At 38.7% G+C, this 15,978-nt stretch overlaps 2 protein-coding genes and 1 long non-coding RNA gene across 5 annotated transcripts in view; all 3 read right to left on the bottom strand.

Moving 5' to 3' along the window:
* Window positions 1-232: 232 nt before the first annotated feature.
* On the bottom strand, window positions 233-13,743 carry LOC116300999 (ferric reductase SjCytb561). The gene is made up of 4 exons (XM_089027280.1): window positions 13,317-13,743; window positions 3,382-3,584; window positions 2,500-2,657; window positions 233-1,708 (listed from the first exon to the last, which is right to left on the bottom strand). The coding sequence occupies exons 1-4, from the start codon at window positions 13,519-13,521 to the stop codon at window positions 1,546-1,548; spliced, it is 729 nt and encodes a 242-aa protein (XP_088883406.1). The 5' UTR covers window positions 13,522-13,743; the 3' UTR covers window positions 233-1,545.
* On the bottom strand, window positions 4,028-5,032 carry LOC148912384 (uncharacterized). The gene is made up of 2 exons (XR_016119266.1): window positions 4,818-5,032; window positions 4,028-4,403 (listed from the first exon to the last, which is right to left on the bottom strand). It is a non-coding gene; the product is annotated as an uncharacterized LOC148912384 (long non-coding RNA).
* Window positions 13,744-14,066: 323 nt separating the features above from the next.
* LOC116291776 (putative gamma-glutamylcyclotransferase CG2811) overlaps window positions 14,067-15,978 on the bottom strand; it is a 35,987-nt gene continuing 34,075 nt past the window's right edge. For 2 of the 3 annotated variants that reach the window (XM_089027471.1, XM_031698984.2), the window contains exon 3: window positions 14,068-15,131. In XM_089027471.1, coding sequence (XP_088883597.1) covers window positions 14,841-15,131 — 291 coding nt within the window. In that variant the 3' untranslated portion in view covers window positions 14,068-14,840. Of the gene's footprint in view, window positions 15,132-15,978 lie in introns of all 3 variants that reach the window. The other variant, XM_031698985.2, reaches the window with a different exon arrangement.

The following is a 15,978-nucleotide window of genomic DNA, read 5'->3' as shown; positions in this document are numbered from 1 at the left end:
GCCGGATAAATTTGAATCCGAATTTTTATTTATTCGGTTCCATTTCGAAAATTCGTTTTCGGTGAAGAATTGTTCCGGATTCGCCCGGACTATTGTGGACGGTAGGCCTAACCGAATAAATAAAAATTCGGATTCAAATTCATCCGTCATAGTGTGGACGTGGCCTTAGCCTAGTGTGTATTTCACTGGTTTATGAAAACCACTCTGATACATAGTTAGAAGACACCATGTCCATTATTTTCTTTTGTTTTAATTTGACTGTTAGTCCCTTATCATACAACTTTGATCACTGGCATTAGTAAAATCAAACTATGATACCCAGAATGACATATAATTTCCAATAAATTAAAATTTGTTCACTCATTCCGTTTAGTCTTGAGTCATTATATTGATAGCACTAAAAAGATCAATAGTTTGAATTATCATAATATTAACATATACCTAATGATATGAATTTAAATATTATTTCTATGTATTCATATTTGCAACAAAGAAAGGGTAAATAATTTTTTTTTAAATGATCCAGTTAAAACGTAAATCACACCAAACCATTTTTCATGATGCATGAGTACTATTTGTTGCTGAGATACACGACAAAACTGTTTGAGTTATTGAAAATTTTAGTAAAATTTATCTTTTTAACTTTAAATAAATTGAACCTTAATATTTAAGATTTAAATAATTAAAATTTTACAGTTTCCTGCAATTAAATTCCAATATTTCAGTGCAAACGCTAATTTGTGAAACAGTACTAATAAGTTTATATTGCACTACGTCATGGTCCAAAATAGCTCAAGTATGTCTATTCTTCAATTGCACGTTACGTCATCGCAGCCATGTTGGTATTATTTAACAAAAGATTTCTCATTAGCATCCTTTGTTAACGGTACCACAATGCATGGCCGCCATGCTTTTGTTTTTTAACTCTCTTGGGAATGCTTGAAACCCATCAATTGTTTCCTATTAGTGTTTCATCGGTGCTATTTAGTATTACATGTACATAGAGCTCTTGCTAGTTATGAATAACATATAGTACTGTTTCAAAGATATAGTGTTTGCACTATATTGTGGCACATGATACCTTAGCCTTTCTAATATTTGTCAATCAAAAATCAGGGGAAAATTGCTTTGACAGACCCCTGCTTACAAGTCAGGTCTGTTAATTTTTTTTAAAGAAATAATTAACTGTCATGATGTTGTTAAAAGAAAAAAATCTATGATTGACCATACTAATGAAACATTAAATATTAATTTCAATTGGCTAGCCAAGGTAACATACATCACATTGTATGACATTTAAGCCTGGTTTCACTTGCGACGAAGTCAGAGTCCGAAGCAGTTCATGCGTGACTGACTGCAAATGAAAAATGCTTGTCATAAGTGGAAGCACAAGCCAAGCAACAGGAAACCTTCCGATCCTTCTGATTCTGCTTCTACTTCACTTCTGTTTTGGTTTTCTGGTTTTCCCTTTGTTATAAGTTGATTCCTCAATAAAGATTATTTATTTATTCCGACTCTGATTTTGTTGCAAGTGAAAACTAGGCCTTAGTCATTGGTAGACATTAAGGCTTTTTGCTCGTCATCATTCTCCACTCTCTTGTAGGCCGAGTTGGTCACAACAAACATGACTATGGCAGCTAACAATACAAGGATGACGCCCAGGACATTGATGAGGATACCTTCAGGTACAAACTTGGAGTATGTTGCCCTTCAGGGAGAGAAGAAATGTTTATTAGTGACAGGTCATACAGCGGCCAATCAAATAAATCATTCCCATGTACCTTACAATGGTTCTCATGTACTTCACAACGGTTTCCATGTACCATTAATTTGACAATAACATTGGACTTGAAGCCCATAAATGATCTACTAGTCAGTGATAGTCAAATAAGTGGATAAAAGCAATTTTTAAAATTTGAATGAAAACGTGAGTTAACCACCATTGTTTGGATTTCCAAACTGGCACTTTTCGCTGCTAGTGGTCTATCACTAATAGACAACTAGTAGCTCATCCAATGAGAGTGCTGGATTTGTAATAGACAAATTACTAGTTGGTTAAGAAGGCTTATGCCTACTATATAACATGTCAGGATTTTAGTCTTGATTAGCAATCAATGTACAATAAAAACAGTCTGTCGTAATTACATGGTGGTTAAAGAATTATTATAATAATGATAATAAACTTTTGAGTTATACTAAGTCTTATATTAAACTCACAGCCTGTTTCCTGATTCTGTGACCTAACCGACTCCAGACGTTTGGAGTCGTTTGCCATTTTGGTTACTGCCAATAAAATTTACCACAGGCTAAGGGCAACCCATTGAGAGTGGTAAATATTCCCACGATTTAGGAGCCATTTTTCCATAGGAATATATTAAAATTATTGCTCAGGATCGAATGCACTCGGCTTGTGGTAATTGGCAGTAGCCAAAATGCCAAACAGGTGGAGTCAGTTAGGTCTCAAAACAAATATGAAATGGGCTGTTAAATATCACCTACTTGATGGAAAATAGAGCTTTTTCAGTCATTCCTAGAAGACATGTAGCAATAGCCATCATGAAAATCAACACACCAAAGAAGATGTGAATCTTGTGATATGATGCCCGTGGACCATCGGGTAACTTGGGGAACAAGAAACTTATAAAACCACCAGCAAGCTATCAAGGAAAAAGTTATAATAATAAGATAATATTTGAGTACTAATTGATTCAGTTATAATCAGTTAATATTTGAGTACTTAATTGATTTAGTTTAACCCTGATTGGTTGTAGGAAAGGTGGATAGCACTATTCCAAAAATAGTGGATAAGTTGATGCTGTTATCCAATAAATTTATCCACTGGGTAAGATTTATCGGCGGGATATAAATAGCCCTATTTACTATTCATACAAATGGGCCCAGGTTGATTCATTCATACTCAAAAGATAATCATTCATTTAATACTCATTCTCAGAAGCGGTGATCCAGGGGTGGTAAAAGGGATTAATGGTCATGCCCCTTTTGCTTAACATTTCTCAGGTATATTGTTACTGTATCATCGTATTCACCCCAGCATTCTAATTGGGCTGACTTGTTATAAATAATTGTTAATTTCATTCATTCATTTACTCACTCACTTATTCATTCATCCATTTATTCATCCATTTACATATTTGATCACTCCTTTATTCATTCATTTTTTCTGAGACATTCTTTAATTTTTTAATCATTCATTTCCTTATTCCATTCAAACACTCATTCATGAATCATTCACTGGTTCATTTAAATTCATTTACTCGTTTGTTCCCTTATTTGATCATTTCCTTCAATTACTCATTCTTTTATTCATTTTATCACTCACTCAATCATTGAGTGGCCTGTAGAGTAAACAGTATTTTGTACCTGAGTAGTGAACAAAAACATTGTAGAAATTCCAAGCCAGCTATGCAGTGAATACATATTAGGAATTTTGTTATGATTGTGAAAGTCAAAAGCTGCCTTCAGACCCAGAACAGCTATGGCGAATGCAACCAGCTGAAGACCAAAGTGAACCAATTTAACCACAAACTTGTTCTGGTATCGAAAGACACGATAAACAATCATGGCTGAAAATGAGAACACAATGCAATAATAAAATTAGAAAATAATTTATACTGGTAACTCAGTCTAACATTATTAGGTATTTTATGTTGTTCCATTTCAGGCCACATGTCACTCTCTTGAGAATAAGATTCTTCATTTGAGTTGTATTCGAATTCATATTTATGTGCCTAAAATTATTGTATTATATAACTGTTAAACAAACTAAGAAATGATACTCAAGGCAATGACATGTGGTCTGAATGAAATAAATTCATTACCGTCAAACCAGCTCATGCATTTAAGTTACTAATATCAAGGTTCAAGGATTCAATTCATTATTCGAAGTTCAATTTCCATCCTGCTTTAATGAAGCTTTAACTACATTTAATGGAACGAACAATTGCGAATTTGAATTCTGGGCTCAGATTAGTGTGACAGAGTCAAAAGACACTATTTTGGACAGTAATTATTTAGACATAAATCTATATTTTTAATTAGGAATGCCTCGTGTACACATAGGAATGTAATTCTTTAGTTAACTGTTTGCGTGGAAAATGCGTAAGCAAGAAATAATTTCCGTACGTAATTACATTACAGTGAGTCATGCCTAGGTTTGGCGCTTGTTTACGTAAGTTCGTGTTTGGGACATTCTGTTTGCGCCTAGGGCGTGCAACATTGCATAGGATGTGTAAGGCCTTAAGAATGCAGGTTTTTCCATAAAAATAGGCCCAAACTAAGCTTAAATCAGTGTAGTAAAAGTTCTTGAAGACGTTGCACATATCAAGACAAGGAATTCTCTACGATGTAAAGGTATGAATCTTTGAAGCCTTTTACACTTATACCTAGGATAGATTTGGGACAAATCTATGTTAATATCGTTAACTAGTCGTTATATTTTATAGCTTAGATTTTCTACATATTTGTTAAGCATTCGTTTCATGTTGTAGTAATTCTAGTCGCATTAGCGCGTAATTTAGTACAAAGTTATTCACGCAGTAGTAATTTAGTAATCACGCTGAGTGTATCTTGTCTTTTAAACTCTTTAAAACGTTTACTATAGGATCGCTACCGCCTTACTCGCTTGTTTAACCTTTTTACTACGATAAATAGCCTTAACTGCGGGATAAAAGACCTTTTCTTTCCAACCTTTAATTTGTTCGCTACTTAAACTCTACACTCAAGGTCATTGTCGCGACCGCGTGTTCAGTAAACCGTGTAATTCTTAGTTTGTCATAAACAAAGGTTAAAATACTTACCTAAAGCCATAGTTAACCTCTAGTCAATTTTTCCTATTGCTTTTTCCATTGGTTTAGTTCATTTTAAACGGTTTACCGACTTGTACATTAAACTTTGCAACCTAGTAATTTTCACTCGCGTATTGTAAACACTGCTAATCAGTATGCAATATTCAAATTACCTGAGACGTAATTTACGTATTTCCATTTCTAGTTATATCTAGCAAAACTGTATTTTATTCATAACTTTTTAGCTATTTAGATAAGCTACAAATTTATTTTATCTCATTGTAAATATTTTTCTTGTTTTCATTAGAGATATCCTGTAATCTCGTTCCCGTTTTTTTTTTTCATGTATTGTAAAGTTGTGTGAATTTTACAATAAATTCTTTTGTAAAAACCACTTGCAATCTGATTCATAGCTGAGCGCCTTGCCGCCGGTTACATTTTTGGTGTCAGAAGTGGGATTGCAAGAAAGTTGACATTAGTAGTTATTGATTATTTACAAACGGGAACGAGACTGAAATCATGGCAGAAGAAGCTGTGGCTGCACTCACAGAGCAATTGGCTGCACTCAAGGCACAGCTGGATGGCATGCAGGCTGAAGGAGGACCCCCTGCCCAACCTGTTCCTGCACCAGTGGTGAAAGTGACAGTGCCAAGGGAGAAGAAGCTGAGGAAGTATGCTGGTGGCAGAGACGACAAGGTGCTTGAAGACTGGATAGCGGATGCACAGAGGTCTGTGGCTGCCCAGAAGTTAACTTCTCAAGAGGCGGTGGATTTCCTGTACCATAGCTTAGAAGGAGCGGCTCGAGATGAAGTTCGACTAAGGCCTGCGGATGACTGGACAGACCCGGAGGGTTTCTTCAGGATTCTGAGAGACGTCTTCGGAGAGAAGCTCACCAAGACCCAGCTTCTCCAGAGGTTTTTCGCCAGAAAACAAGGTGACAGGGAGCCCATCCAGGACTTTGCCCATGCCCTGATGTCAATGGCGGAGCACATAACCAGAGTACACGTAGGAGCCCTGGAAAACAAGGACCAGAACCTCAGAGACACATTCGTTGAGAACTTGCGTGACAACCTGTTGCGCAGGGATCTCAAGCGCTATATCAGAGAACATCCCGAGAAGACCTTCAACGAGGTGAGGCAAGAGGCCTATCGTAGCTCGGAAGACACAGATAGAGGAGCACATCGCCATGCAGCGGCCAAGGAGGTGTTGGTGGAGAGCAACCAAGTAAATGCCATCCAAGAGCTTACAGCAGGACAGAAGGCCCTGGTGGAGAGGCTCATGCAGCAACAAAAATTGCTGGATGAGCAGCAGAAGCTGCTAACCCAACTTACCATGAAGTTAGCAAGCCCATCACCACCACGAAGTCCCCCACGTGGTCCGAGGAGATGTTACAACTGCCACGAGCTTGGACATCTTCGGCCGAACTGCCCAAAGCCCCTGAAAGACAAGGCACCAGCAGCACCACAGAAGGAGTCAAACTCCAGCTCTCCACGGCAGTGAGCCACGCCGTGGAGAGGAACTGTAGTGGCTCTAACTCTCTTTTTCAGAACGAAAAGTTTGTCGGGACAAGTCCCACAGTGGTGGCGAGGATTGGCGGAGTACCTGTGAAAAGCTTAGTGGATACGGGCTCCATGGTTACCCTCATCACCGAGTCGTTCTACAGGGAGAAGCTACAGCCAACCCTAGGAGACCTACACCCTGAAACAAGATTACTGCAGCTGCGAGGAGCTAACGGTTTGGACATCCCTTACATTGGACATATCGTCGCTACAGTAGAGATCGGAGGAGTGGTGGTCCCTGGGTGCGGCATCTTCATCACGAAGGACACAGCAGCCACTACAGTAATGCAGAGGAGGGTACCTGGCCTACTGGGAACCAACGTTCTTGGGCAGGTGCCCCAATACCAACAGATCCTGCAAGATGAAGAGAAGAAGAGTAAACGTAAAACTGGGTTCGTGAAAGTAGCCGGCTCAGACAAAGTCTGGGTCCCTGCTTTCACAGAATCTGATATCTTGGTCACAGGCCCATCATGGGGCACTGATGCTGTGATCGAACCCCTTGGTGTACCAGTAGAAGGAAACCTCACCGTGGCCAGTACTCTCGTGGATACTACCAAGACGTGTTACTATGTCAGAGTTGCCAACCAGACGGCAAAGGACATATGGCTAAAGCCGAGGACGCGGATTGGAATTGTGCGAGAGGGAGAGATGGTCAAGAGAGGAGAGCAGTTGGAGTTCCTACACGAGAATAACATGGTGACAGTGTGCTGTAACCTTAGTGCTGACCCTCAGATGCCACCCCAACGGGAAGCTGTGGGCAAAGTACGTTGGCAAAGGATACAGACACCCCCTCACGGGATTACCCTGGAACATTTCCCCGGGACGGAACTTCAGAGGGAGAAAGCTCTCCAGATGTTCGAAAGAAATGAAGAGGTGTTCGCTTCATGTAAGGAGGACCTTGGCTGTACAAAGACAACATATCATCGCATCTACACAGACGATGATGTGCCTGTCACAGAGCGTTACAGAAGGATTCCTCCAAACCAATACCAGGAGGTGCAACAGCATCTACAAGACTTGCTAGAAAAAGGAGTGATATGTCCAAGTGAGAGTAACTATGCCTCCCCAATAGTGCTTGTACGAAAGAAGTCTGGAGCCTTGAGGATGTGCGTCGACTACCGGAAGCTGAACCAGAAAACCAAGCGTGATCAGTACCCCCTACCAAGGATAGAGGAATCACTGGAGGCACTGCGTGGCGCAAAGTACTTTTCCACCATAGATCTGGCATCAGCCTACAATCAAGTTGAAGTCCATCCTGATGATCAGCACAAGACTGCGTTCACAACGCCCATGGGTTTGTTTCAGTACACTCGGATGCCGTTTGGACTACAGAATGCCCCAGCGACCTTCCAAAGGTTGATGCAAGGAGTCTTCCGAGAGGACATACTTCGCACCCTGATGGTCTACCTGGACGACATCATAGTCTTCTCATCCACCATTGAAGAACATCTTGAGCGGTTGGAAACGGTATTCAGTAAGCTGAAGCATCATGGATTAAAGGTTGAACCAACCAAGTGTCAACTCTTCAGAGATCGGGTGTCCTATCTGGGGCACGTGGTCTCTGCTGACGGTGTCGAGACAGACCCTGAAAAGACAAAGGCAGTTAACGAGTGGCCAGTTCCCCAGACAGTGCGCGATGTGCGATCATTCCTTGGTTTCGCGTCTTACTACAGAAGATTTGTCCCCAAGTTCGCTCAAGTGGCAGGTCCGCTGCACAAGTTAGTTGCTGAGCTCGGGAGCGGAGGAAGTAACAAGACCACCCGGAAGCAGATTGGAGTACTGTGGACAGAAGAGTGCCACAAGAGCTTCAACAAGTTAAAGAATCTACTAACCTCAGCACCAGTGCTGGCCTACCCGGACTACACCAAGCCCTTCATCCTAGAGACGGATGCGTCCAACGAAGGATTGGGAGCCGTGCTGTCCCAAGAACAGGACGGAAGAGTCAAAGTGATCGCTTATGCCAGCCGAGGCCTGAGAGGTGGAGAGCGAAACATGGAGAACTACTCATCGAGGAAGCTGGAACTACTAGCCTTGAAGTGGGCTGTATGTGAGAAGTTCAGGGAGTACCTGCTGGGATCGAAGTTTGTCGTCTACACAGACAACAACCCGCTGACATACCTACAGTCAAAGAGTAAGCTGAAAGCTGTGGAGCAGAGGTGGGCTGCAGAGTTAGCAAACTTCAACTTCACCATCAAGTACCGCCCTGGACGTCACAACCAGAATGCAGATGCTCTAAGTCGCATCAACCGAGATGAAGAACCAACCACAGTTGAAGTAAGAAGTACACTAGCCTATTCTACCAATACTACAGACCTACCAGAAGAGGTACGTCAACATTTGATGGTATCAGCAGCGTTCATAAGCAACACAGAGACAAGTGCGCTGGAGGAGCAAGCAACCTCATTCCCAACCACACCTCTCACAGAGATCCAACGACTACAGCAGGAGGACCCATGTATCAGTCGTCTCCTCCACTACCGAAACCTTGGACGTCGGCCAAGTAAAAGGCAAAGCCAACAAGAGACAAGGGATACAAGGAAGTTGCTTAGTCACTGGAACAGGATTGAGGAAAGCCATGGAGTTCTCTACCGCCGTACAGGAGTCAGACAGGGAAGTGAGCTTCGGTTACTGCTACTCCCCACATCAATGAAATCACAAGTACTGAAGGGTGCGCACGATCAATGTGGACATCAAGGACAAGACAGGACAGAACAGCTCTTGAGGAAAAGATGTTGGTGGCCCGGTATGCAAGGAGATGTGAAGCAATGGATCTCAAATTGTGAAAGATGTGTCATTGCCAAAGGATCCTACCTTCCAGTCAAGACGCCGATGGGCAGCCTACTAGCTACTAGGCCATTGGAAGTGCTAGCGATGGATTTTACCTTGCTTGAGCCTGCAACAGATGGAAGAGAAAATGTCCTCGTGTTAACAGATGTGTTCACAAAGTTTACAATTGCTGTACCTACCCGTGATCAGAAAGCTACAACCGTAGTCAAGACCCTGATTAAAGAATGGTTCCTTGTGTATGGAATCCCCCAAAGAATACACTCTGACCAAGGCAAGTCATTTGAGGCAGAACTAGTCAAGGAGTTGTGTGCAGTGTATGGAATTAAGAAGTCAAGGACAACCCCCTATCATCCTCAAGGAAATGGGCAGTGCGAAAGATTCAACCGTACACTACATGAGCTTCTAAGAACTCTACCAGCAGAAAAGAAAAGAAGGTGGCCTGAACACCTGAAAGAGTTATGTTACGCCTATAATGCTACGCCACATGCAACGACTAGATACTCACCCTTCTACCTGATGTTTGGTAGAGATGCAAAGCTACCTTTGGACATTCTACTTCCTGATGATGACAGACAAGTGACAGTAGACAACCAGCAATGGATTACCAAGCACCAGACTCGTCTACGAGAAGCTTATACCACTGTGACACAAAACTTGAAGGAAGCTGCTACCGTCAGAAAGAAGATCCATGACCAGAAGGGCAGAGCACTGGCCGAACCACTACAAGTTGGAGAGCGAGTACTCCTTCGCAACCGTAAAGTCAGAGGAAGAAACAAGATTCAAGATAAATGGGACAACCAAGTGTACAAAATCGTCGAACGAAGAGACAACAATACATATGTCGTTGAAAGAGCTGATGGACATGGAGGAGATAAAGTTGTTAGTCAAGGAGAAATGCAAGTGTGTCCAAGACCAATGCTGGAGATACGAGGACGACACAGGCAAGCTGACAGGTCTAGACAAACATGTACTGCATCGCCAGAATCATCAGATGAAGAAGATGACATTGGAGGAATGACAATCGCCTTTCAACCAATGACAGAACCAGCTGAACCTGATGATGATGATGATAGTGACGATGCGTCTGAGGAAGAACTGGCTGCACCTGTACTCCGACGTTCCACAAGGACAACGGCAGGCCAACACAGCAACCTCTATAATCTTCCAAGATCCGCACTTCAGCACTGACGAGTCCACCTGCGTATCATTGTTCCTGAATTTGCTCGAGGACGAAGCAAACAAAAAGGAGGGGCAAGTGTGACAGAGTCAAAAGACACTATTTTGGACAGTAATTATTTAGACATAAATCTATATTTTTAATTAGGAATGCCTCGTGTACACATAGGAATGTAATTCTTTAGTTAACTGTTTGCGTGGAAAATGCGTAAGCAAGAAATAATTTCCGTACGTAATTACATTACAGTGAGTCATGCCTAGGTTTGGCGCTTGTTTACGTAAGTTCGTGTTTGGGACATTCTGTTTGCGCCTAGGGCGTGCAACATTGCATAGGATGTGTAAGGTCTTAAGAATGCAGGTTTTTCCATAAAAATAGGCCCAAACTAAGCTTAAATCAGTGTAGTAAAAGTTCTTGAAGACGTTGCACATATCAAGACAAGGAATTCTCTACGATGTAAAGGTATGAATCTTTGAAGCCTTTTACACTTATACCTAGGATAGATTTGGGACAAATCTATGTTAATATCGTTAACTAGTCGTTATATTTTATAGCTTAGATTTTCTACATATTTGTTAAGCATTCGTTTCATGTTGTAGTAATTCTAGTCGCATTAGCGCGTAATTTAGTACAAAGTTATTCACGCAGTAGTAATTTAGTAATCACGCTGAGTGTATCTTGTCTTTTAAACTCTTTAAAACGTTTACTATAGGATCGCTACCGCCTTACTCGCTTGTTTAACCTTTTTACTACGATAAATAGCCTTAACTGCGGGATAAAAGACCTTTTCTTTCCAACCTTTAATTTGTTCGCTACTTAAACTCTACACTCAAGGTCATTGTCGCGACCGCGTGTTCAGTAAACCGTGTAATTCTTAGTTTGTCATAAACAAAGGTTAAAATACTTACCTAAAGCCATAGTTAACCTCTAGTCAATTTTTCCTATTGCTTTTTCCATTGGTTTAGTTCATTTTAAACGGTTTACCGACTTGTACATTAAACTTTGCAACCTAGTAATTTTCACTCGCGTATTGTAAACACTGCTAATCAGTATGCAATATTCAAATTACCTGAGACGTAATTTACGTATTTCCATTTCTAGTTATATCTAGCAAAACTGTATTTTATTCATAACTTTTTAGCTATTTAGATAAGCTACAAATTTATTTTATCTCATTGTAAATATTTTTCTTGTTTTCATTAGAGATATCCTGTAATCTCGTTCCCGTTTTTTTTTTTCATGTATTGTAAAGTTGTGTGAATTTTTCAATAAATTCTTTTGTCAAAACCACTTGCAATCTGATTCATAGCTGAGCGCCTTGCCGCCGGTTACATTAGTTTATTTAGTTCTTAACAGATTCATGAAAACGAAGCTAAAATTATTTAAACAATTGTACCTTCCATTAAAAGTTATTAATTCTTTGTTTGGTGTGGTCTTTTTTCTCCAAAAAGTCCTTTCACAAATGACCAATTTTTTTTAAATTATTGTTCGTAGGTGAAAGCCGGGATTGAAATTTACAATGTTCATTTCATTAATGCAAGCTTCAAAGCAAAACAAAAATCAAACTTTGAATGCTGAATTGAAATCTTTGAACCTTGAAATGAACGCACAAGCTTGTTTGACTGTAATTACGTCCAAGTTAAAAATGTCCTTTATTTGCAAGTAAATTTAAGTGATTCTTTCAAAAAAATAATATCTCAAGCATATACAATGTATGTTAAGGCCTGGTCTTAGCTTGTATTCAATTTCAACTCAGAGGATCGATGACAAAACAACGAATTTTATCAGTGTTCTCATGACACTAAGATTTTATTGTTTTGTCTTCTGAATAGACCTCTTTGGCTTGAGGTAATGTTTTCCCATTTCAGACCACGTGTCATTCTCTTGAGAATAAGATTCTTTGCTTGAGCTGTATCCATATTCATGTGTCTCCTCATGTGCAACCGAGCGCAAACCTTTAACAAAGAAATGATACTCTAGGGAATGACGTGGTCTAAAATGGGAAAACATTACAGTATGTCAGAGCCAAAGAGGTCTATTGGGCAGGATTGGGAATATTCTGCTGGGTTCTGTTGCATGATTTCCCTATCACCACCCTATACACTTAACCTCTTGATCAGCGTGTAGCTATGAAAACAGTGGTATAAATAAATGGTATTTTATATTTATATAGCTAGGTTTATTGTTTATTGTTTATAATAACATTCTCTTATTCAATCAGTAGCCTTGGGCTTTGAAATCAATGGTTTCTGACGGTGTGCATTCAACTGCATAATGGCAGGATTCAAGAAACCCAATTAAAATGTGCATATATCATAATCATTCGAGCAAGCCTAATTAAGCTTAATCAATAATATTGTGTCCCCGTGATTTTAAAATTAGGGGAAAAAATACCAATTTGCTACCCAATATTTTCCTATATATATCCAGTAATGTAATGAAAACATTGAATTAGAGGTTGTTAAAAATTAAACAAAAATACTTGTGGGTGTGCGTGGTTGTTGATATATATTGAAAATCGAGAATTTTACACTTGATTTTGACATCGGACCATCGCTGTTATATCCAGACCGTACCCATGACAACCTTCAGAGAAAGAGGAATTTCTAGACTCCCAAAAACGTGTTCAAATTCTTATTTCAGATTCAGAGTATTCTTTTTGAAAAATATTGAAATAGAAAAAAATATCGAAGTACAGAGCATCACTCAATTGACATTTATAGGTTTTAAATTCAGCTAAGGCGATTTTACAGGCGGGAACTTTCGATATGCCTTGATGAAGAAGCTATGCGTGCCCTGCAGGAAGCTTACATAATATATATGAAAATACGTTATGCAACAACTTCGACTTTCAAAAACAAAATATTGGTATCCAAAAGTCTTGATTTATTTATAAAGGTTTTTAGTATTAAATTGGTTGAAGTTTTCGGTGATTAAATAAAAGATTTATTGGGAACCATTTATTATGTAAGAATAAGCGTAATTCAATACCTTCACTGTATAAGAAGACCAAAGCAATGACCATGCACAGAGGATGGTAGTTAAACTCATGGGCTGATCCATCCCAGGCGAAGCCTCCACGATACTTGCCCATCCATATTCCGGTCAAGATCAAGGACAAAATACCAAGGATTTGGATAAGAGTTATGCAAACGATGAAAGCGAGGGGAGAACCTCTTTCTGAAGGACGTGTCATTTTAGTTTTCTGTCACTTGCTTTGTCGTTGTGTTCAGCAGGTGAAATGCGGGAATTTTTCTAAGAGTGTGGTTAGTGGCGGGAATAAGTGAGTTGAAGCCAATGATGGTCCAAAGGACGCCAATTCTAGCGGTGAAGAGAAGCGATAAAAGAACAGTCTTGCCTGTTACGCTTCGCCTGCTGTTTTGATTTTCTGTTCGATTTGACACTGAACAGGTGAGAAGTTGTTTTGCCTAGCCCTACCCGGTCAAGAAACCACAGGTATACCATTACAAAATGTCAAGGAGAACATGGCAACTAGGTACATAAAACTAACAAATAGTAAATGAAAAAATAATATATAAGCGAATGAATATATTGATACATACTATGAATGAATAAAAAATAAATGAATGAATGGCTCAGTAAATGTATGAATGAATGAATGAGTGAGAGAATAATGAAATTGAGTAAATAAATGAATAAATGAACGAAAGAAAGAAAGAAACTTTATACATATTATTTTTATTATTAATCTATTTTTTATTCATTTATTTATTTTCAATTAATTAATTGATTTATTTTTATTCATTTATTCATTTTTTTCCTCTAAGCGCGCAAATTTGTTTAATTTAATGCGGCATGCACATATGCCATGGTTTGATTTCTTTTTCTTTGTCAATTGTAACGTTTTTCATTTCCCTGAGGATGGCCGAGTAGGCCAAAAGCTCAGATCATATTATTAAATCTATGGTTGATAAAACAAACTATTATGAATGTAACAACAACCAACAAGGAACTTAGTATTTGAAGGAAGAAACTTGTATTTGTAACTTCCATCATTTCTAAAAATACCTCAATCATTAAATTACAAGTTTATATCATGGGCAGTCTGTATAAGTATTGCCTTTTCCAAATTTGAGCCAAAGTTTAGAAAGCATAAGACAGCATCCATTTGCAAACCCCCAAGAAAATTGAACAATTAATTTAGATCTTTAAAACAAAGGGACTTAATTATTCTCAGTTAATTTCAAAAGATAGAAAATACCTCTTGGTTTTTCTATCTTCGTTTTCTAGCTAAATAAAAATGAGTGAGGCTGTGGATTGAAAGAAAAGATGTAGGGAAGTAAAAATTGAAAAGTTATTTAACTCCCTTTCACACACACACTTTTTCAGTTTTTCTTCCAGGCCCATTTAGTGTAACAATAATTGTTACAGTAATAACCGTTACAGTGAAAAATGGTAATTGCAAAATGGTAACTAATAATGTGCATGAATGAGATTAACATTATTGTAATAATGTCCAATAGCATTTTAAAATTAAAATTATGTATACATATATCAATCCAATGCAGGTGCTGTTTGTACTTGAGACCTCAGCAACTCTGTTCTTGGACAACCACTAACTTCTTTATAATCTTTTCCTTGATCTAAACTATATTCTTCATGGAATTCTTTATCAAGTAGCTCTTGTTTGCTGTTCATAAGAAAATACGTCTCGCAATTTAATTCTTCTGCGTTTGATAGAACAACTTGACATGGCAGTCTTCTGTACCAAGAAGGATGATCTTCTAGTTTATCAAGATGAACTAAGGCTTCCTCATCAACTTCATAGATTTCTCCTTTGATATTCTGATTAAAGATTAAACAAAATATCTTATATATCTTTAAGAATAAATAATCATATAATATATAGCAGATCTAAGATGTTTTGAAAAACATAGTACAAATTCATATATAAGTCAAGTAAGTCTTAAAACTTAAATCTTAAAACAAGCCTGATCACCCCCTAATACAAAATTAATGGTTAATAATGGCAATTTCCAGTGACTTTTCTTTTATGGATCATAGATGAAGTCTTAAAATTTTCAAAACTCAAGTGGAAACAGGAGCGCAGCAATTTGTTACCATTAATGACTGCTGTGTGCATAACAGTGATAATGGGTTTCCAGTTGGGTGCGTGCTACAATGTTAGACAAAAATACAAGCAGATACCCTATACTATACAGTACTATTTTCAAAGCATACTGTTGTAGTCGCTCAGATCGTGTAGAATCAAGATGTTTATTTCAAGCCACTGTTATAACTACTCAAGTACAATAAGTAGTGTCTATGATTATATAATGATAACATTGGGATCATATAACATTACGTCATATATTACACATACCTAAATGTTACACGTTATATTTAAGGTTACTTGATCTGTTTCTTACAAAAGTAATTAAGAAAACCCGGGGAGGGGGGGGGGGGGGTGGAGCCCCAGCCTCTTCCGCCCCTTTATGGGCCTGCAGGGGCTATGCCGCACGATTGATTTAGCGTGGGGAAAAAAACAAAATCAAAAAACGACAATAACTGTGTAAATTACGTGAAAATAGCAAAATGTAGAGTGTGATTCGTGAATTCTGGAGTTACCATTTTATAACTTTGTTTTGTTTTTTATGCTGTTTTTTAAAAAATCACCCTCCAATGGAATTCA

The sequence above is a fragment of the Actinia tenebrosa genome, unplaced genomic scaffold, assembly GCF_029948245.1.
Source record: "Actinia tenebrosa isolate PJP-AT-01 unplaced genomic scaffold, QUT_ActTen_1.0 PGA_scaffold11__36_contigs__length_13525064, whole genome shotgun sequence".
NCBI classification, from domain to species: domain Eukaryota; kingdom Metazoa; phylum Cnidaria; class Anthozoa; order Actiniaria; family Actiniidae; genus Actinia; species Actinia tenebrosa.
The sequence above is the reverse complement of the archived record's forward strand: the minus strand, read 5'-3'. Positions and strand labels throughout refer to the sequence as shown.